The sequence below is a fragment of the Protopterus annectens genome, chromosome 1.part2 (genome assembly GCF_019279795.1).
Source record: "Protopterus annectens isolate FY-2018-M chromosome 1.part2, PAN1.0, whole genome shotgun sequence".
NCBI lineage: Eukaryota > Metazoa > Chordata > Ceratodontiformes > Protopteridae > Protopterus > Protopterus annectens.
Window position 1 is genome coordinate 599,504,712 of NC_056727.1, and position 24,068 is coordinate 599,528,779.

At 43.7% G+C, this 24,068-nt stretch overlaps 1 protein-coding gene across 1 annotated transcript in view; it reads left to right on the forward strand.

The window, feature by feature from the left end:
- The window catches only part of DISP1 (dispatched RND transporter family member 1), a 449,492-nt gene that overhangs the window by 333,298 nt on the left and 92,126 nt on the right, over positions 1–24,068 (forward strand). The window contains exon 5 of the mRNA XM_044057950.1: positions 19,767–19,864. Coding sequence (XP_043913885.1) covers positions 19,767–19,864 — 98 coding nt within the window. The remainder of the gene's footprint in view (positions 1–19,766; positions 19,865–24,068) is intronic.

Genomic DNA, 24,068 nt, shown 5'->3' on the forward strand with positions numbered 1-24,068 from the left:
ATTTTTATATACATAGATCTATTTGCCTCCCCTCACAACTGCCAACTACAGAAATTCAGCACAAGGACTTATCACAAGCAAGCATGGAAAGTGGATGCTCTTGTCATTCAGCTGCAAAAGTCTAACAGTATGTGCCTTTCCTCCTCTACCTCTCCTCCCCAAGGTACTCTTAAAGGTCAGACTAGAGAAGCCAAGAATGATTCTGATTGCCCCAGACTGGCCACGCCAGCACTGGTACCCAATCCTTAAAAGCTTGTCTCAAGGCCCAGCCTGGACATTGCCTCTAATTCCTCACTTACTGACCCAGCGAAACAATCAGATTCTGCACAGCCAACTCAGGACTCTAAATCTGGCAGCATGGCGGATAATATAACCATTCAATGCACACCTCTCTCTAAAGCAGTGATGGATGTTATTTTGGAGGCCAGGAGGCCTAGTACCAGAAAATCTTATGCAGAAAAATGGAAAAGATTCTGTACTTGGAACCAGGCACAAGGAATTGACACATCTGTACTAAATATTCCTCATATTTTACAATACCTAACTGAGATGCTGGACAAAGGCCTATCCTTTTCATCAATTAAAATTCATGCCTCTGCCATTTCAGATCATTACAATATGGAACCTTCTATTTTTTCCCATCCATTGCTAAGGCAGTACCCCAGAGGCGCCAAAAACATAAGACCTCCAAGGAGAGCCCCAATACCTGCATGGGACCTCAATTATGTCTTGGAAAAACTCACACTGTCGCCTTTTGAGCCAGCCAATACAGCTGATATAAAGTTTTTATCTTGGGAAACAGCTCTGCTCCTAGCAATAACCTCTGCAAGACGAGTTTCAGAGTTAGACACTCATGACTGTGGAACCTTTCATCATTTTCCATCCAGACAGGGTTTCTCTAAGGACGAACCCAACATTTATGCCTAAGGTAGTGTCCAGTGTGGCCGTTAACCAAACTATTGATTTGCCTACCTTTTATGCAAACCCACAGAATAAGGGTGAGAGACTTCTGCATTCCTTGGACATACACAGACAACTATGCTTCTACTTGGACAGAACTAAAGCTTTCAGAAAAACTGAACAACTTTTAGTGGCATATGCTGCAGGATCTCAAGGAAAGCCCATCTCAAAACAGACTATTTCAAAATGGATAGGCCACTGCATTTGTTTCTGCTATTCACAACATGACAAATGAGTGCCCAAGGGCATTAGGCCTCATTCTACCAGGGCAGCAGCCACTTCAACAGCCTTTCTCAGAGGAGTACCAACCAAAGACATTTTAGAGGCTGCAACTTGGAGTTCAGTGCACACTTTTACAAAGCACTACCATTTACCTCTCTACTCTAACTCCAGAGCAGGCTTTGCAACTGCAGTTCTACAAGGCCTTATAGCCTCTCCTAATCCTATTTAGGCCCAGCCACCCAACCTTAGCTTTGGGATTCAACCCAAGAGTAATGACTGCAACAGTGAAACACGATTAACATAGTACAGTTGTGTACCTACCATAAATGTAGATGTTTGAGTGTATTCACTGTTGCAGTCCAGGTTACCCACCCACCATCCCCCTTTTCTTTGCTGGGACTTACCTATACTTCTCTATCTTATACAACCTATGTGGTGTATTTGCTTGTAGATGAAGGAAATGTTTATTTTACTGCATACATAATTATTGGCATAATATTTTTTAGCCTACTATTTTGGGGGCACCTGACATCTGGGGCAAGAAAAACTGAAGAAAATGGCGTCTGCTGCATCTTTTATACCCCTAGCACACTGACGTCAGGGAAGAGGCAACAGCAACTGACGCCGGATGTAGACTTTGGAATTCTGGCCGACTGTGGGTAGCCTGCCAGCAGGATATGCAGCAGTGAATACACTCGAACATCTACATTTATGGTAGGTACACAACTATACTTTTCTATGGCCCCAACTCCAAGAGGAGCCATGGATTCCGGACCTCCTGACTCATCCCTCAGGGACGCTTCATCCATCAATTCAAAACCTCAGATTGACAGCTTGGCTGCTCCAGTCCCACTTATAGCCAGGCTTCCAGATATTTGCCCTGCAGTGAAACATATTTTGATTTCGTCCCATAAGGCTTCATCCAGAAAGTTATAGTATAGCAAATGGAAAAGGTTTTCCCATTGGGCTTTCAACAACCACATTGATCCTTTTACTGCCCCTATAACAGCTGTATTAGACTTTATAGCTAAGCTTTTTGATGAAGGTGCAGCTGCAGCTACTATTCAAGTTCAATTAGCTGCTATATCAAACTATCATATTGGAGAATTGGGACTAAAAATAATGTCCCACAGGCTTTGCAAAGCTTTCTTGAAAGGTACTTTCTTACTAAGGCCTCCAGTGAAAGAACCATGGGACCTAAACTTTGTGTTGTCCACCTTGATCCTTCCTCCCTTTGAACCTGCATCATCATGTCAACTAAAGTCTTTAACCTGGAAAAGAACCATCTTGATAGTCGTCATGTCTGATAGACTGGTATCAGAACTCCAAGCTTTATCAATATGTCCCCCTTACATGATTTTTCACAGAGCTAGAGTCTCCCTGAGAAATAACCCTTCATTCCTTCCCAAAGTATGTTCAGAAACGAATTTAAATCAGTCTATCGACTTGCCTGTTTTTTCCCCAAACTATGGCAATAAGTCAGAGTCTAAATTACACCAATTGGACGTACACAGACAATTGCGTTTCTGTCTCCATAGAACAAAGGAGTTCAGAAAATCAGAACAACTGTTTGTATCTTTTTCAGATAAAAAGAAGGGAGCCCTGTATCAAAGGTCATGCTTTCCAAGTGGCTTACTGATTGTAAAACTTTAACATACAGAACTTCCAGGAAAAATAAAAGGCCACTCCACAAGAGCTGTAGCAACTTCGTCGGCCTTTCAGGCAAGGCTACCCATGGATTCAATTTGTGCAGCAGCAACATGGGTAAAGCTTCATACCTTTATCACTCATTACAAAGTTGATTTGGCCTCCAGGAACAGGGCTTCTTTTGGGTCACTGTTCTGAAGAGTATTTTCCCTTGAGCCACCCAAGAAAGAAGGCGCTAGGGACGCTGTCCCAACTAGGAGTGAATGAAAGCGAGCTAGGACAACATAACATTAAGAAGTTATGTACTCACCATAACATTCCATGTTTGTTGTCCATCTCACCTTCATTCTTGCATCCTACCCTCCTTCCCCCAGCCTTCGCTCATGGAGGATCAAGAGGTTTCTTGCCAACTGGAACTTGATGATGTTGTTCGTGTTTCACTGTTGCAGTCATTACATTTGGGTTATCTGCTTGCAGGTAGCCCTCAGTCGGCCTGATTAACAAAGTCTTGGGTCCTGCGTCTGTTGCTGTCACTTCTTCCATGACGTCAGGTCGTCAGAGGTATAAAACATGCAGCCGACTCCATTACATCAGCCTTTCTTGACATGCGGTGCTCGAAGCAGAAGCAGTTTGCAAGTGCTGGTCAGCCGACTCCTGAAATTTTCGTTTTCGAGTTTCAGAACCAAAGTCTTCAAATAAAGCGAAGTACCCCGTTGGGGAAACTTTTTCTTGCTCCTTACCGATGTCAGTAAAAGTTGCATTCCTTGTGGAAAGCAAATACCTCAAAGATTTTCATTCGTACTGTATTCCTTGCCTAGGCCCTGACCACGACGTAGCTTGCTGTCGGTTTTGTGCTTTATTTAATCAGTGCACTATAAATCGTTGGTATATTTTCGCCTCTAAATATTTCGGTTCTCGGTTTAATTATCCAGAAATGTCGTTGGTTAGCCATCCGACTACCGGGATTCCGAGAAAATGCAAAGATAAAGACAGAGACAGGCTGTCGAGTTCCAAAACTGCTGATGACGCTTCTCCTAAACCAGTCGCCAGTTCGCCAGTACTTAGTGAGGTGCTTTCACAGCCCCTGATACCCGCTACTTCTGATTCACAGGCCTCTACAGAGACCCATTTGGAGTCTGGTATGCCGCAAGATGCTTCAACTATGGAACCTGCAGATGTCTCTACCGTAGATGGGTCTGGAGCCTCTGTGTAGGCACAGGCTTATGAGGGTGTATTCAGGCCTACTGACTTGCGTATTAAACCGATGCCCTCTTCTTCACTTAGGCCTAAATTTCAAACCATGCCTAAAAAACCGAAGCCCAGGCCACATGCTCAGGCCTCTATGCCTAAAAAACAAATGATAAGAATGGCTGAAGATTTAATAACTCTAATCAGGGGTAGCCAACCCCCTTTCTAAGAGGCCTAGGACTGAAGTTGTTTATGAATCTTCTGACCAGGATTTTGTTTTTTCAGATTCTTCTTATGATCTGGATTTGCCCTTATCTACTTATGAGGATTCTGATGCAGAGGACTCCATTTCCTCTGCTTCCCCTCCAGAGGATTTTTCTTTTGGGGAAACCTTACATACTCTAAGGGAGCATTTCCACTGGGAAAGCCAGGATTTTTCTGATTCAAAAAAGAGGCTTTAGGGATTTCTTACTCCTACTTCAGCAAAGGCCTTTAGCTAATTCCTCCTGTACTAGACATTGTTGATGATGCTTTTTCGGAATTTAGTTTGGCCCTTGATTCCTTGCCTCTTGCTCCCAGAAAACCTGACAGATACTACAGGGTCCCTTAGTCACACAAGTTCCTTTTTAAAAATGCTATTGCGGATCCAGAGACTATTTCACAGGGGCCCAAGGGTATTAAGGCTTCTACTGCTAAAAATCCTACCCCTTCTGATAGAGACTCCAGGGCGCTGGATAGATGGGGTAAGAAGGTTTACACTGCAACCTTGGCCATTAGGGCTTTAAACTGCCAGTTTCATATGTTAAAGTATCAGCAACATGTTATCGGATTGCTTAAACAGAAAATTATGTTGATTCCTGTCTGTGTGGAAAATAAAGAATTACAGGATTTAATGCATTCTGCTGGACAAGTTGGAAAACATACTTTGCAATTGGTTCAAATGCGAATGTGGTTTTGATTCATTAGAGACCTCTTGCAGGGCTGCTGTTACTGGGTCTGTGTTGCCTGATTATGTTAAAGCTAAATTGTTGGATGCTCCCTTAAATCAGGACCGCCTGTTTGGCAACAAGGCCGAGGAAGTTCTTAAAAAGATGGAAGATCAAGCTAAATCTATGCAAGCTGTTAAAGATTTCTTACAAGTTCAGCCTCTTAGATTTAGTAGGCACTGGCCCTCTAAGAATTGGTCCTTTCCAGCCCTTTCCAGGTCTTCTCAAGCTAATCCCAGACACAGCAAAAGCCCCAGGTTTCAGTCCTAGGGGACACACAGGACTAAGTACTGGGGGGCCTCCACTTCCAAATGTGGGAGTAATAAGACTCCCCTATGGTAAACTGTCTCAATGACTTCCTTTTAAAATTTCCAAGCACTTATCAACTGACTGCCCCTTTGGGGGGAAAGATTGCTCTTCATGCAAATAACTGAGAATACATTACCCAGGACAAATGGGCTTTAAATATAGTGTCCCAGGGATACAGATTTCACTTCCACACGTTGCCAGCACCAATCGGGTGGCCGGGCCTACCCCCAAATCAGTGGACAGAGGCCCAGAAAAAAGTACTTTGTCTTAAGCATGGGGGCTATTCAACTGGTACCGGAAGAGGAAAAGGGACAAAGTTTCTACTCAAGACTTTTCCTGGTACCCAGAAAAGACAATTCATGGCATCCTATCCTGGACCTGTCTACTCTAAACACCTTTTTGGAAATTCCAAAATTCAAGATGCTGATTCTTCACCAATTACTTCCTATGCTACGCAAAGATGCCTGGTGGGCAGCACTAGATTTAAAAGAAGCATACCTGCACATCCCAGTCAGGGAATCTTGCAGAAGATACCTACACTTCAAATCAGTTCTCTGCACTGCCCTTTGGCTTATCTACTGCACCCGAGGTATTCACAAAATGCCTAGCTCCAGTTATTGCATTTTGCAGGCAAAGAAATATTCAAATATACCCATACCCAGATGATTGTCTAATTCAGGCAGAAAGCCAGGACATACTTTTGAATCATCTACCCTTTGTGTAAAGGGTTCTAACTTGTCTGGGGTACACCATAAATCAAAGGAAATCACACCTGGTACCCTGTCAACAAATTATATTCCTGGGAGCAAGCTTCAATACAACTTCCCAGATGGCCTACCTCACACCAGAGAAACAAATTAATTTGACAACCTACTGAAAACAAGTGGCCGCAATAACCTGCTATCTGCAAGACAAATACTGCAAGCCTTTGGGTTCATGGCCTCCTGCATTCTTCTAATTCCATGTGCAAGACTGCATATGAGGAAACTACAGTGGTATCTAAAAAGCCTATGGTGTCAACATTCTCAGGATCTAGAAGAAATGATTCCTGTCATACCTTGCCTATGCCTAGAATTCCTTTTATGGGCAGAGGCCTGCCACTAAAACAAGGGACTACATTTTACAACACCCGCTGCCGCCCAAACCCTAACAACAGATGCATCAGACTATGCATGGGGGGGGGTCTCACCTGACAGGGAAGTGCATTCGGGACAAATGGAACCCAAGTCAAATGCACTTGCATATCAATCAAAAAGAAATGTTAGCTGTACCGAATGCTCTGACAGCCTTCAAGGACCACATTCTTCCAAGACAACTTATGGTAAAGACAGAGACAACACCACTGTTATGTGGTACATAAACAAGCAGGGGGGGTACACATTCTTACCCCCTCTGCAGACTAGCCATGGCATTGTGGAACACAGCCTCGAGCTACCAAGTGCACATACAAGCTCAATTCCTGCCAGGAAAATTAAATACACTGGCAGACGGACTAAGCAGAAACCTCATGGACCCAAACGAGTGGAAACTGGAACCAAGGATTTTCAACATGTTGACAAGCAGATGGGGAGCCCATATATAGACCTGTTTGCTTCTCCCCAGAACTACCAATTGGGCAAATTTTGCACAAGGACTCCCCACAAGCAAGCCTGGAAAGTGGATGCTCTGTCCTTCTGCTGGAAAAACCCATCAGTCTGTGCCTTCCCCCCTCTGCCTCTGCTCTCCAAAGTACTACTAACAATCAAACAGGACAAACCAGGGATGATTTTGATTGCTCCAGACTGGCCACGCCAACACTGGTACCCCCTCCTGCGCAGTGTGTCACGGTTATCCCCATGGCACCTGCCTCAGACTTCTTCCCTGTTGTCTCAGGAGGAGAACCAGATTCTGCACCCTCAGCTTCTAACACTGAACCTTGCAGCCTGGCTAATTGCATAATCTCTCCTCTACCATCCCTCAGTAAACCTGTGATATGGATATCATTTTAGAGGCATGGAGTCCTAGTACTAGAAAATCTTATGCTGAAAAATGGAAAAGATTCTGTGCCTGGAACCAATCTCAAGGGATGAGCACAGCAGCACCCAGTTTACCTCAGATTTTACAATACTTAACCGAGATGCTTCACAAGGGCCTGTCTTTTTCCTCCATTAAAATCCATGCCTCAGCCATTTCAGCTCATTATAACACAGAACCTCCCCTCTTCTCTCATCCAGTGCTTAAGCAGTTCCTCAGAGGGGCCAAAAATGTGAGTCCACCCAGGAGAGCTCCAACCCCCAGCCTGGGCCCTTAACTTTGTTTTGGAGAAACTCACTCTACCTCCTTTCGAGCCAGCTGCTACTGCAGACTTAAAATTTATTTCTTGGAAAACAGCTTTCCTTTTAGCAATCACTTCAGCTAGAAGGGTATCTGAATTACAGGCCCCTTATGGCAGTGGAGCCTTTCATCATCTTTCATGCGGACAGGGTGTCCCTCAGGGCCAATCCATCCTTCATGACCAAGGTGGTATCCAGTGGTGGTCTTAATCAGTCTATTCATTTGCCAACCTACTTTTCCAATCCACAAAACAAAGGGGAATGGATACTGCATTCCTTAGATGTGCACAAACAACTTGGATTCTACTTGGACAGGACTAAACCTCAAAGGAAATCTGAACAACTGCTGGTGGTTTGCTGCAGGGGCAGAGGGGAAGGCTATTTCAAAGCAAACCATCCTAAATAGATAAGCCATTGCATTAATTTCTGCTGTAAGCACCATGGAAAACCTATCCTCCAGGGGATCAGACCTCACTCCACCAGGGCTGCATCTATCTCTACAGCCTTTCTCAGTGGCGTACCTACCAGGGACATCCTAGAAGCTGTTACCTGGAGTTCTGTGCATACTTTCACCAAGCATTATCATTTGCCAATTTTCTCTAAATCCAGAGCTGGCTTTGCCACTGCAGTCTTGCAGGGCCTTATAGCTGGTCCTAATGCTATCTAAATGCCTTCTCCCTACCATAGCGTTGGGAATCTACCCAAATGTAATGACTGCAACAGTGAAACACGAAGAACATAGTACAGTTTTGTACACTTACCATAAATGTAGATGTTCGAGTGTATTCACCGTTGCAGTCCTGGTTACCTTCCCTCCAGCCCCCTAACTTCTTTTGGCTATATCTCTACTTTCCTTTACTATGCTTAAAAGCCTTTTTGGTGTATTTGCTTTTTTGTTGGAGGTATATCATTGTACTTGTATATTTAATTGCTCCCCGTTAGGGGGGGCACCTGACATCTGGGCAAGAAAAACTGATGTAATGGCGTCAGCTGCATGTTTTATACCCCTGACGACCTGACATCATGGAAGAAGGGACAGCAACCGACGCAGGACCCAAGACTTTGTTAATCAGTCCGACTGAGGGCTACCTCCAAGCAGATAACCCAAATGTAATGACTGAAACAATGAATACACTCGAACATCTACATTTATGGTAGGTGTACACAGCTGTACTTTCTGTGAATCTCTTCCTTTGTTCCTTTATTGGACATGGTTATATGTTTAGAGGTAGTAGTTAGTGTCTGCAAACAAGATCCGGGTAATCTTCTCTGAGCACGATGAGATAGGGTATAGCCACGAGCCAGTGGAAGCTCTCAAGCTTTTGTATAGGCCGAGTTGGAACAGATTCCCTGTTCCATACTCAACCAGCAATGAATGAAGGCAAGATGGACAACAAACATGGAACGTTCCGGTGAGTACATAACTTCTTTCCCTGCTCCCCTGTATTCAGTCATCTGGTCAGTCTAGTTTCTCTGCAGTACAGTAATCCTGTTCTTCTTTTCTTTAGTAAAGATAAGGACGAAGAATCCATTCAGAATATCTGCTTATTCTCATTAATTCTCCAGCTAAGACTCCTATTTAATCATTTGTTTTCCTTTTCACCTTGACTGTATTTAGCTAAAGTCTGTCTTTTGTTCTGTTTGCCACATCCCTTTCTGTTTTCTGCTGTGACCTTTCCTATCAAAGTTGTTTAGATGCCAGGTAGCCAGCACTGGGAGTCTGCTGTTCATTATACTGCTGCAAGCCTTTCCTGAAAACTGGGTAATAACCATAAAAAAAAAAAAAAATGCAGGGATAACCATCTGATGTCATTTTCATTTGTTCCTCAACGAATGGGTTCGGATCCGATCCACTGATCCAACTCTTGTCACTTTCTTTACATTCTCATATCTTTCTCTCAAGCTCCTCGCTTACCCATAATGTCCCTGACCACTGTATTGTCTCATCTCGTTTGCCATTCCTCAAGAACAGACAGGATTGCGATTTCTTGAGCTCTTAGTGGGTTTTAATGAGTGCATAAATTTATATTTTTTCATCTTTATCTTTTTTTCCTTACAGTAGTTTATAATATATCCCTTGCCTCTTTTCTAAACTTTCCTAAATCTTTCTATTATCACTTTCAAGGAGCTGTTTATTTGATATTCTTAGCTACCATTATTGGTAGTCTTTCTCCTTCTATTACTTTGCCTGAAGGTAATCCTTTGTTGTATCACTGTTGGTATTAAGACCGTCCTTTTTCCTCTTTTTCTCTGTTTAAACAAAAAAAAAAAAACTTTTGTGTGAACATGTTCTACTAGTTTGCGTTATGGCTGATAATCCTACTGGTTATAAGAGGTGTACTTCCTGTGGGCATAGGATCCCCAACTGTGATGCCCACAGGGAGTGTGTTTATCATCTGGGTCCAGCATACTTGGACTAAAAGGCCTCATTCCGGCCTATGCGCCTTCTGCTGGTACTTCTTCAAGGGCTCAAACCTCCTCTCATAAATCAAAGTAACATAAAGGGCAAAGAAAATACTCCCCTGCATGGCCTCATCAGTCTGCACCTTCATGTTAACCTCCCAAGAAAGTTGCAAAGAGCTCGGATCTGAAGTCATTGGATCTGATGTCTGCTGTTGCCAAGTCTCCTTGGCTCCATATTCCAAGATTTTTCCTAGAGTTGGTATCCCAAGGTTGAAGTATCCTTTTCTTCAGGAGACACGTAAAAAGTTGTCCAGACCACCATCCACTTTGTCCTTTGTTAGGTGTTCCCAAAGTTTTTCCGAGTCGGAGGTAGATAGAATGATGGGAAACTTCCTCAGAGCACAGATCCAAATGGGGGTCCTGTCAACACCGTCTCCCATTGGATCCATGAGCCTTAAACCTTTTTTTCTAGCCTGTAGTTGCTCTTTCTCTGATCCGACCAGAGAGTTGAACCATCTGATCCAAACATTCTTCTGTCTTCTACTCTGGCAACTTCCCTGATCCAGTTGGCTCCTGCTCATTTGGAAGACAATGGTTCTCTTAGCCGAAGTGTCAGATCCAAGGGGTTGACTTCAACTCCGAAGCTTTCGGAGCCATCACTTCCCCTTGGAGCTTCGGCATTGGACTGCTCGGCTCCTACTCCTCCCTCAGAGAAGAGGGTTTCGGAAAGCTTTAGATCGTCTGCTGTGCGAGCCTCTGTTCTGGTCGTATTGTCTTCGTCTTCTCCTGGTCCTTCTGGCTTCAAGGTGGTGGAGAGGATGGTCTTCGTGTTTCACTGTTGCAGTCATCACATTTGAGTTATCTGCCTGCAGGTGGCCCTCAGCCGGCCTAAATACCACAGTCTTCAGAGTTCTGCATCGGATGCTGTCGCTGCTTCCATGACATCAGGTCGTCAGGGGTATAAAACATGCTGTCAATGCCATTACATCAGTCTTTCTTGCCGTGCGGTGCCTGTAGCGGAAGCAGTTTGCAAGTCCCAGTCGGCCGACTCCTGAAATTGTCGTTTTCGAGTTTCAGACCCAGCGTCTTCAAAAAAGGTAAGTACTCCGTTGGGGATCCTTTTTTCTTGCTCTAACCGATGTCAGAAAAAAATTAACAATTGTCTTGCCTGTAGAAAGCAAATAACTCAGAGATTTTCATTCTTACTGTGTCACCTGTTTAGGCCCAGACCATGGCATTCCTGTCGGTTTTGTGCCTTGTTCAATGCCCGAACTATTCGTCATCAGGCTATTTTTATAGCTAAATACTTTCATTCTTGATCGCCGTACTCAGAAATGCCTTGGTTAAGCCATCCGACTACCGATCTTCTGAAAAAATGTAAGGATAAAGACAGAGACCACATAGGTTCAAAACTGCCAACAGTGCTTCCGTTAAGCTAGTCGCCAGCCTGCCGGTATTCAGTGAGGCACTTTCGCAGCCCCTTATACCCGCCACTACAGATTCGCAGGCCTGTACTGAGACCTATTCGGAGTCCGGTATGCCGCGAGATGCTTTTTCGACTATGGAACCTGCGGATGTCTCTACCTTGGATGGGTCCAGAGCAGACCGGCTTCTGAGGGTGTATTCAGGGGTACAGGCTTGCATCTTAAACCGACAGCATCATTTCCAACTAGAAGTACCAAATTCCTCAGGCCTAAAACTCACACTATGCCTAGAAAACAGTCGACCAAACCGATGACTCAGGCCCATATGCCTCAAAAACAAATGCTTAGAATGGCTGAAGACCTTATTACCTTTATTAGGGGAAGCCAGCCTTCCCCCTCTTAAGAGACCTAGAATCGATTTTCTTTTTGATTCTTCTGATCAGGAATCTGATATCTATGCTCCTTCTGATTACCAGGCTTTGCCCTTATCTACTTATGAGGATTCTGATGCGGAGGACTCGCTTCCCTCTGCTTATTCTCCAGGAGATTTTTCTTTTGGTGAAACTTTGCATACCCTTAGGGAGCATTTCCACTGGGAAAGCCAGGACTATTCTGAGTCCAAAAAGAGACTTAAGGAATTCTTACTCCTGCCTCAACACAGGCCTCTAGCTATCCCTCCTGTTCTGGCTATTGTAGATATTTTCTTGGAATCTAGCCTTACCCCAGACACTTCCTCCAACTCCCAGAAAACCTGACAGGTACTACAGAGTACCTGACTATCACAAGTTCCTCTTTAAGAATCCTTCTACGGATCCAGAGACCATTTCCCAAGGACCAAAAGGCATCAAGTCTATGGCTGCCAAAAACCCTACCCCTTCTGATAGAGATTCTAGAGCCATTGCATTTTGCAGGCAGAGAAATATTCAAATTTACCCATATCTGGACAATTGTCTGATTCAGGCAGAAAGCCAGGACTTGCTATTACAGCACCTGGCATTTATAAAGAAACTTCTATCCTCACTGGGGTGCACCATCAATGAAAAGAAATCTCACCTAGTACCCTGCCAAAGTTTGTATTCCTGGGAGCAAGCTTGAACACAACTTCCCAGATGGTATTCCTCACTCCAGAGAAACAAGTTTATTTGACAACCTACTTCAAACAATTGGCCATAAAAACCCAGCTATCTGCAAGGAAAATACTGTAAGCCCTGGGGTTCATGGCCTCTTGCATTCTAATTCCATATGCAAGACTGCGTATGAGGAAACTCCAGTGGTATCTAAAATGTTTATGGGGTCAGCATTCTCAGGACCTGGAAACAATGATTCCTATCATTCCTTGTCTAAGGACAGAGTTCCTTTGGTGGGCAGAGGCCTGCTACCACAACAAGGGACTCACTTTCACTCTACCCCCTGCTGCCCAAACCCTAACAGACGCATCAGACTATGCATGGGGGGCTCACATGGCAGGGCAGTGCATTCAGGGCAAATGGGACCCGAGACAGATGCACCTGCATATCAACCAAAAAGAAATGTTAGCTGTACAGAATGCTCTGACAGCCTTCAACGACCATATTCTCCCAGGATAACTACTAGTAAAGACAAACAGCACCACAGTTATGTGGTACATAAACAAGCAGGGGGAACCGACTCCTTCCCTTTCTGCAGACTGGCCATGGCTCTGTGGAGCACAGCCTTGAGCATCCAAGTGCACCTACAAGCAGAATTCCTGCCAGACAAACTAAATTCACTGGCTTAAAACCCTGAACCTTGCAGCCTGGCTAATTCCATGAGCTGTCCTCTAGCATCCCTCAGTAAGCAGGTGCGGGATGTCATTCTGGAGGCAAGGATTCCTAGTACCAGAAAATCATATGCTGAAAATTGGATGATACTGCTCCTGGAGCCAGGCTCAGGGAATGGCCACAACGGTGCCCAGCTTACCTCCTATTCTGGAGTACTTAACAGAAATGCTCCACAAGGGCCTATGGCCTATCCTTCTCGTCAATTAAGATTCATGCCTCTGCCATTCCAGCACATTATAATACTGAGCCACCCCCTCTTCTCTCACCCCTTGCTAAACAATTCCTTAGAGAGGCCAAAATTTTAAGACCTCCCCCCCCAGGAGAGCTCCCACTCCAGCCTAGGACCTTAACTTTGTATTGGAAAAGCTCATTCTTCTCTCCTTTGAGCCAGCTGCAACAGCAGAGTTGAAATTCCTTCCTTGGAAAACAGCCTTACTTCTAGCCATCATTTCAGCAAGAAGAGTGTCAGAATTACAGGCCCTCATGGCAGTGGAACTGCCAGCAGGATAACCCAAGTGTAATGACTGCAACAGTGAATACACTCGAACATCTACATTTATGGTAGGTACAATCTTCGGATCCTGTGGCAGAGTCTATTGATCCTACACCTCAAGGACAGTCAGCCTGGATGACCTTTCAAGCAGTTCCCACCAGGGAACTCCCTGCTTCTTCTGACACCTCCCCAGAGCCCACTGAAGAGGTTCTTCAGAAGAAGTTGTGCAAGAGGAGGCACTTGGATTCCCTGCAGGAATCCCTTACAGAAGATACAGATTTTGATGACGGGGAAGGGTCCCCTGGATCTCCACCTGAGGATGTCTTGTTTGGAGATATCTTAGAGATATTTCACCAGAAAGGTGGTTGGTCTTCCCAAAACCTTTTCCAGGAGGAATCTGTGTTCTTGTAAGTCATTAGGTCTCTGGACCATCTATGTCTTGGGTTACTCCACTTGCAGATGAGCTTCTAGACCTTGTCTTCCACAGGGCATGGAAGGAACTTGACTCCGTAGAACCAATCCCCAAATATCAGGACAGGATTTTGACTGCCCCCTCGACAGGCAACACTGGACCAAAGGAATCCCTGCAGATGCCATGGTGGTTGCAGCAATCACTTAAATGGAGCTGGCTGAACAGAACTCCTCTGTCCATCCCTCTAATAGGGAGTTTAGGGCATTCAACAGGTTTGGGAAGTGAGTGTATGCATCAGTGACCTTTGCCTTATGGTTGCTGAATTATCTGGCACATTTTACTAGGTTATAGAGGGACTTAGACAAGGAACTCTGTAACTCTACCCATTGGTTCATCTCTTCAGAAGATCAGAAGTCCTTTTCCTCGTGACTGGCCACCCTGCAATCCATTACTAATGCATCCATGAGGTTAATCTCATACTCAGCTGAAGGTTCCTCACTGACTGCCAGTTCAGATATAGCTATTATGAGACGTGGCTGGATGCAGTTGGATGATTTTGCAGAGCCCTTCAAGGGATCATTCATCAGTGCTCCTTTTGATAAATCTTCTTTGTTTGGGCCAACAGTTAGAGACACTGTCCCACAGTGAGAAGGATGGAAAGACCGTGTTTGCCTTAGAAGTCCGCTTTTCTACTCCACAGAGACCTTTTTCTAGGAATCAGTGCAGTGGTAAGAAGTAGTTCCAGAAATCTCAAGGACCTTTCTAAGAGTCACAAGGAGACTTTTCCCCCAGAGGCAGAGGGGGGGATGAGCTATAATGGATGACGCACACATGGCAGAGGGGGTTCGCAGAATCAAAGGTCTCAAGATTCCTTCTTGGACACATCCTTTCAGCGCTCCTGAAAAGTTGCCTGACTGTCCCTCTTTGGAGGCAGGAGGCGCTTGTCTTTGCACCTAAAAGTCTGAATAGCCATCACAAAAGATTCATAGGTGCAAAGGATCATATTCAGAGGATATTTCATTCCCTTTTTACACATTCCCCAAAGGAAAAGGATACGTCTCACAGATGTTCCACCCAATCAGAGAGGGAGTTAGCAGCTGTAGAGATTTAAAAGCTCCTGGACAAAAGTCATCCAAGAGGTCCCCCCCCCCCCTACCCAGACCAAAGAGGATCCAGAATTTACTCAAGGTTCTTTTTAGTTCCAAAGAAAAAAAAGGGGGAGGGCCTGAGACCCATTTTGGATATCCGTTATCTGAACCAGTTTGTAAAAAATTCCATATTCCGGATGGTCACGGTTCAGTACCTTCTGCCTCTCTTACCGAAGGACGCCTGGATGTGCTTTTATTGATCCTCAAGATGCATGCATCACATCAAAATGAACAGGCACTCTTGGAGATTTCTACACTTCTGGTTGGGAGATGGTCATTACCAGTTCATAGCCCTGCCCTTCAGTCTCACTAGCCCTCTGGGTGTTCACCAAATGTATGGCAGTGGTAGCAGCTCATCTAAAACTGCTCAGATTCAGAGTGTTTCCTTACTTAGATGACCGGCTTCTTGTCCCACCGACCAGTCATCTTCTGCAAAGAGCCAGGGATTACTTACTCCAATTATCTCACTCTCTGGGAATTCTGATCAGTCTAGCCAAGTCACAACTTCAACCAGTTCAAATCTTGTAGTTTATAGGGGCTCATTTAGACACAGTCAGTTGTCTAGCTCTTCTGCGTCAAACAGAGTTCTTACATTGAAATTGCATGTCTGACAGGTTCTTTTTCATCCTTCTCCCCCAGCAAAAATGGTACTTAAAGCATTAGGGTCGATGACTGCTGCATCAACTTTAATACCCAATGCTCGTCTTCATATGAGAATTTGTCAGTGGACTGTAGCAGTGCAGTGGTCCTTTCATCAACATCCATTATGGCATCCGATAAAATTGTCTTTGGTTTGCAGAAAATCTCTGCCCTGGTGGATACACTCTGCAGAGATTTCTCTAGGGCATCCCTTTGTTCTTCCTCCCCGAATGCCATGTTGATCACAGATGCCTCACAGTTGGGGATGGGGGGGGGGGGGGGGCTAATACTTGGTATAGACTGTTCAAGGCACTTGGTCCCCCAGCGGTGCTTCTAACATTGCAGACCCTTCAGAGCTCTCTTCCACTTGGAGCAATTGCTATTCAAGCAGACAGCATGTCAGTAGTCTGGTACACCAATAAACGAGGAACCAGATCCTATCCCTTGTGCTGAGAAGCAATGAGAGTTTAGCAGTGGGTGATCTCCTCCAACCTCTTTCTTGTAGCAATGCACGTACCTCCAACCTCTTTCTTGTAGCAATGCACGTACCAGTAGGAAGTCCAGCATCTTAGTGGACAAGCTCAGCTGGACCATCAATCAGTCAGTGGCAGATATGATCTTCCTCAAATGGGATCAACCATGCTGCGATCTATTCACTTCTCCCCTCAACAACAGTTGCAGCAGGTTCTTTGCCCTAATTCCTCCTCCTCCTCAGAGACATTCACAGAGAGGTGCTCTAGTCCACTTTTGGCCCTCTGGTCTCCTTTATGCATACCCTTCCCTGCATCTAATCCCAAAGTTTCTTCAGAAAGTACTCCAGTTGAAGAGCAAAGTAATCCTCATTGCCCCCTATTGGTATCTGCAAGTGTGGTTTACCTTCCTATTGTCTTGCCTAGTGTTTGGACACTGGATCCCAGTCCAGACCTCCTGCCTCATGCATCAGGAATAATTCATCCAGTCATTGCAGGCCTCAAATTGACCACTTAGTTTCTCCAATTCTTATGATGGCTAGGCATTCCAGGCTTTCCTCCCCAGTCCACCAGATTCTTTGTCCCACAGACCTTCGACTAGGAAGATTTATAAGAATAAATGGAAATGATTTTCCTTTTGTTCTCATCAGAGAGAGTTGGAGCCTTTCGCAGCTCCTCTCCCAGCTGTCCTAGATTTCCTTGCCTCCATCTTTTAAAGTGGGGCAAGCCTTTCCACCATCAAAGTTCAGTTAGCAGCCATCTCCAGCTATTACATCAGAGGTTAGCTTCATCTAAGTTATGTAAGGCTGTTCTGAAAAGTACCTTTTTACTTAGACCACCAATTCAAGATCCCACTCCACCTTGGTACCTGGCTTTGATATTACAGACCTTCGTACATTCATCTTTTGAGTCTTCAGCTAAAGTAGACCTTAAGTGTCTGTATTGGAAAATGGTCTTTTTGGTCTCTGTCACTTCAGCAAGATGAGTATCTGAACTCCAAGCACTCTCTTCAAAATCACCATATTTGATTTTTCACAGTGATAGAGTTACTTTACGTACAAATCCTTCTTTTCCACTAATGTGGCCTCTGAATTAGACATCAATCAAGTGATCAATTTACTAGCTAGCTTTCCCGAATTTGACAATAATGGAGAATGTACCCTTCATCTTTTAGATGTCCATAGGCAACTTTGCTTTTACCTTTACAGGACTAAGGAATTTAGAAAAATGATCAATTATTTGTCTCCTCAAATAATAAGATAGGAAACCAATTGTATTGCCTGCATTTATTCCTTCAGAGGCTTAACCTTAACAGGATAACTTAAAACCTCACTCAACTAGGTCTATGATTGATGACATTTGTGCAGCTGCCACATGGTCTAATGCTCATATTTTTATTTCTCATCACAAATTAGATATCTCCAGAAACAGAGCAGCATTTGGTTCTGTGGTTCTCCATAACATCCTTCCGTGAGGGCCACCCAAGGCAACTGTGGCTGGGGACTCTGTCCCATTCATTGAAAAACCAATGAGAATGACACCATCAGATATAAAAGTTATGTGTTCAACATAACTATGCATCTGTGTTGTCCATTTTCATTCTTCCTCAACTGTCCCCCTCACCTTCCCCCATCCATGTCTTTTGGAGAGACCTTAAGGAATTGTTCCTGTTTGAGCTCCTGATCTTTCAGCTGTCGCTTTTCTGATATAGCTATGTGGAGATACCTTGTTGTGATACTGTATAATAGCACCAAACTCAATCTGAGATAATATAGTGATCAGTGGCATTATGGTTAAGGGAGGAGCTCGAGAGTCGGATCCTGGAATCTAAAGAAAGTGGTCAAGTCACATCTGAGGATTGGATCCCAACCCATTCATTTAGGAAGAATGAAAATGGACAACACAGATGCATAGTTATGGTGAGTTCATAACTATTATTTTTTCTTTTTGTTGTGTTTAGCAATGTGTTTCATAGCTTATTGTGCTATACTTGTTGTGTATGATTATCAGACTGCTTACAGTGCTACTGTTTTAGCTCATTGCAGACTTTTTTTTTGGCTTATGTAAGAGGTTTCTTTCTAGGAGAGGTAAAAGAATATTGGATAACTGCCATAGTATAGGGATGTTCCATCCAGTGTATGGACTTCACCATTGTGAACTGATCATTGTCTTCTAAAATATTAGATGGAATGATGACTGGTTTTGGTGAACAGAATTTGATGCAAGTGCCTTTTTTGAAAACTTGTTATGGTGAGTGTCTCGTACAGCTGTACTTCTACTCCCAAGGGGAAGCTGTGATCTGGTTTCTTTTCTTCTGGTCATCCTGGAGCTCATCACTTTGATGGAATGATAAACGTTTTTGTATATTGGGCAGTCCTTTTCCCAATTATTAGAAAAAGAGAATAAGGTGTGTTGTTTATATGTGATGCCTAGTTCCTCATCTTCCAGATCAGTGTGTTTCCAGTTATACATATGCTTTGGATTACCACATCCTGCAGCTTGGGACCATTTTCTTTGCTACTCAGCTTCCTCTTCCTCCTGGAACATATTACCCAAATGGAACTGCAGAATTAATTCACTTAGTTATTTAGTCATTTTCTTTGGGGTTACATGATACTTCTGTGGTTTCACTCTTCAAATTACATCATAAATCTGAAGTTAGCCATTATCATCTGTTTTGGATTATGTATTTGTAGTGTGTTTATTCTACTGATTTACAGTCTGATTCCAAAGTGTATTTTCTGTACTTGTTTGTCTTGGTAAAACGAAATGTTGTTTTTGCTGTTCCTGAGATATACTTTGGGGAGAGTGGTGTTTGTACTTTCCTATTGCAGAGTTGTTTCAGTAACATTTAAGTAATCATTTGTAACTTGTACTACTCCTGTTATGACTTCTAATTACAGCAGTAACAATTTTAGACCCCCCTTTTAGAACTCCAAGAAGTTTGCCACTTGGTGACAATGGTCTGAATGGATTTTTCTGGTATAAAATACACATTAAAACGGTAGGAATCTGCAGTAATGTACTTTTCATAGTTGTCTTTAGTCCAATAAAAGATGTGAATCAAAATATAAACTCCTTTTAGGTAAGCATAAGACATGCATAAAGAAATAACACTATAATGTACTAGTTGTCTTGTTTCTTTTCTTACAAGTGACTGAACTAGTTGGTTCTCTCCTTCTGTTAGTGGCACAGTAGATGGCAAGAAAGATAAGCAGTAAACATCTCTCAGGTATCTCAGAGTTTTAACATTTTCATACAACCAGCAGGCTGAATAATGTTTCTTGTGTTTGGAAAGGAGGGAGTGCAACTTTTTGAGTATGTGCTTTATCTTGTCTTCTGCATTCTCTACAGGTGATCGATATTCCCGTGTAGTGTTTACTTCTGCAACAGGAGAAGATCTGTGGAGTTTGCAAGCAATTAAATCAATGTGCAATTTGGATAATGCTAGGGTAAGTTTTAAGTACTATTTCTCTCACATGTAGGTAGATTTGAACCTTTTGTTACTGCAGATAATTTCCCTTTAAACTGACTATAATCATATTCAGTTGCATACTTTCAGCACACTCCTCAGATCACCTTAAACTATTTAAATGTATTACAAGGCCAGGTGATTTTCTTTGTTTATCAGTGGTATTGTTAGCTTTTCAGGTTTCTGGATCAGGCAGGCATTGTGTGTTAAGAAGCTGAACTGGCTCATTCTTATGTACTCAACACATAGTGTAATTAATGTATTTGTGAACCTATATGAACATGCAGCTTAGTAGAGAAATTAGAGGATGATTATAATAAAATACATATCTGTAGAATATCCTGAAGAAAGCATACAAACTGGAAATGGTATAATTTTCTTCATCTCTATCTCTGCATTTGTACTTCATGATATAATACCCAGCCAGCTTGACAGTTCAGACTTTTCCTTTGTGGTGACTGCCACGTCCCTTTACCAGTTAGCAGTTGACTATAATAGTTGCTACTGAACATTCATAAGCAATGGTGGCTGGTAACCAGATTGCATTGGTGAATGTCAGGGCAGATGTTTTTCAAGCCAAAGTCCAAGGCTGGACAACTCAATTCTGATGATCTCTCTTACGTCAGAAGAAAACTCCTGCAGTGAATAAGTATACATTCATTTAATTTTCTGTTTATCTGTGTTAATCAGATATCACATATTGAGTTTTGCTTTGCCTTGGTATAGTTTTCAGTAACACAATGTGAAGAGAGAGAAAATGATCCTGGTATCAGTTCTTAGATGCAGCTTAGTGTTGCATGCAAATGAAAGACAACTCAAGTTTTTTTTCCCTGTCATTGTCCTGTTGATTAAAAAAATCAGACTTTTTCCCCAAAAGGTAGGATAGCTATCGGCAAAGGAGTCCTACTGGCTTAACTTGAATATGGACTTGCCCTTATAGCTGAAGCATTCAAGAAAAAACTGCAAATCCTCCGAACTTCAACAAACCAGTAGATTCTGCCTTATGTCCCCCAAAAAGAGCATCATCGCACAGTCCTAAGCAAATAACTACCTATAAAAGCAAGGTGCTCACTGCTTCTTGCTTCCCTAACCTACAAACCAGTGCACAGTGAAATACCCCACTTCAAAGCTCAGTCCACCGAAAGAACCACAACTTATAATGTAAGATTCCAAGCTTCCCTTAGTCTAACCATTCATCAAAAGAAGCCACATTTTACTGACCACAGCTTTTCAACAGTGGCTCCCCAAGTTTGGGAATCTCATACAGCAGATCTGTAACCAGTCTTACCTTTCCTTAAATTCAGGCAAGACCTTAAACACCTATTCAAACAAGCAAAGTAAGGTGTTACTTGATGACAGCCACTGTTTACTAACCCCCATATCTGTTAACTTCAGGCAATGCAACACCACTTGAAGCATTTATGCAATAAGTCTCCCCCATCCTCCCTGTCTCTCTCCCACTTTGTAAAGTCCATCTCTGGCATACTCTAACCTATCACCTCTCACTACCCCCCCAAACCCTCCTAAACTGTATCTTACCCATTTTGTATGTATAAGACAACTTTCATCTCTTTTTTTTTTTCTTCTCTCATAATTTAATAATGTTAATGCATATTATAAATAACTGATGTTTTTCATTTGATCACTGCTGCAGTAGCCTAAACTGTATGGATTATGTCCTGCCAGCTTACGAAGCTTCAGGGCACCTACCACATGCCCAGATCATTAATCAGCTTGAGCAAAGCTTACTTAAAGTTAAGTGTGGGCACCAATCCCGTCAGAGCTTTCCTGCTTCTGAAGAGAGTGCTTCTGTGTAGGCTTTCGAGGATCAACAGTCTGCTAACACTATTCCAGTGTTGGGCTGATAAATTCCCTTCAGGGAGAAAACCTACCACTTTATCTTTTGTGACACACAACTTACTTTTTCTGTAAAATATATATATATTATCTAGGAAAACTGTTTATGTGAAGTTGTTAAATCTTGCCACTTATTCTCATTGATGGGTTCGGAGCCGATCCTCTGCTCTGACACGGCCTATAGCAAAAGCTCAAGGTTTGCCAGTAGTTCAAGACCAAGCCCCTTATCCCACAATGCACTGCTGGAATTACCTCAGATCTAGTTTGCCGCAGCAAGAGATCTCTGTGATCCAGTCAGCTCGGACCATATATTGCTTAAATCGCAAGTTTAAAAAATTCTTTCTCCTTCTTTTTGATATATATTATTCTCTATCTAGTGCGTGTGTGTTTCAAGTTAAAATATTGTAGTTATACGTAGGTTAGATTGTAGTAGGTAGTGCCCTGTGTTGGCTTATTTTCTTAGAGTGTTGGGCCTTTTGTTAGCCCTATTTAGATTTAACAAATTCTTCTTGTTATTAGTATTTTTTTAGTGTGGGCCTAGTTAGCCCTGTATTTAACTTCTACAAGTTAATTCTGTGGTGTGCCTGTTTCAAACTTTGAACATGTCGGATGAGAGGGAAAAGTCTCATCCCAAATCGAGGTTTAAGAAATGTCCAGATTGTGCACAGAAAATGTCCGTCACTGATGGGCATGTCCAATGTGTTTACTGTCTGGGGGCTAAACACCTCCAAGACTCTTGCAGTATTTGCCACTCTTTTTCCTCTAGGGTGCTCTTAGAGAGAAGGAGAAAACTTATTGATTGGGGGTTGCTGCAGCATACTTTCTCTGAGGCGTTGGGTAGCCAGGAAGGTGCTAGCACTTCTTCAAAATCATCTAAATCTTCTGGAGATTCTAAAGTTACTAAGAAGGCAAAAAGAATAAGAGGGTACAGGGTCATCAGTTCCACAGTCCTCTGAACCGATTGTCCCTTTGGTTTGGAGCCAGCTCCCAATATTGGAGTCGGTCTCTGAGGTTCCCTCATCTTCTCTGTTCTAGTCAGCACCTTCGGTGCATTCCTCGAAGTCTTCAGTCAGCCTGTCAGATATGGATATTGATCGGCTAGTGCAGAAGCTTCTACGGGCACCAGGACTTGCTAAATTGTTGTCAGCCCCGACCCTTTCGTCGGAGCCGAAGACCATTGAACCGGACTTGACTACTCCTCCTCCGAGCCGTACTGGACTCTCGGAGCCGAAGGAGCCAAACCGATAGTTGTCGAACCTATGGAACCAAGACCCGCACTGGTGTTATCGGTTCCATCTACTTGGACGTCCTCGGTGCCGACCAAGGACACTAGGAGCCGACACTCTCCTGTCTGGTCCGGGGAGGATAGTCAAACCGATTTGTCGGTGCCAACCCTTCCTCTTGGGGCTTAGGCTCTGATGAGCTCGGCTCCTGCCTCGAGCTTGGAGCCCATGGTTTCGGTGTGGGAGGATCGGACGGTCCCTCCAGATCCGTCTACCCCTTCTCGTTGGAGCCATGGTGCTTTTGATGCCATGAGGAGAGTCCTGTCTCCTAAGACATCGTCGGCATCAGTTCGGGCTTCCTTCTCCCCTCAAGCACCTATGTCCACTTCTACTGGTCCCCCTAAGCGTAGAGACCCTGAGCCTCAAGTAGCCCCACAGGGCGCCCCCTGTTCTTCTGAGACCTCCCCAGATCTCCCTACTGAGGAGGTACCCAGGAAGAGACTGTGCAAGAGGAGGCACTTGGACTCCCCACAGAAGTCTTTGACATCCGACACTGACTTGGATGAATCAGAAGGGTCCCCTCGATCCCCCCTCTGAGGATATCTCCTTTATGGAGATATTAGAGATCCTGAGTCAGAGGGGCGATTGGCAATCCAAAACCCCTACTGAGGACAACTCAGTGCTTTTGAAGGCTTTTGGGTCTCAACCTTCCACTTCTTGGGGGTGTCTGCCTTATGATGAGCTCATGGAGCTGATCTCTAGTAAGGCGTGGGAATCACCAGAGGCCATGGAACCTGTCCCTCAGAATTCGAATAAGTTCATCTCTGCCCAAGTGGACAAAGCCTTTTTGACCAAAGGGGAGTGCCTGTTGATGCCACGGTGGTAGCTGCAGCCACCAAAAAGGAACTGTCTGAAATATCTGCATTTATCCAGCCTCCTAAGAGTCTAGGATCATGGATAGATATGGGAAACGGATGTTTAGTTCAGCAACTTTTTCTCTGCGATCGCTGAACTATTTAACCCATTTCACAAGACTACAAAGAGATCTCCTGAAAGAGTTAGGAGATACTCTCCAGGGTACGGTAGCTGCAGGGGTTGCTGACA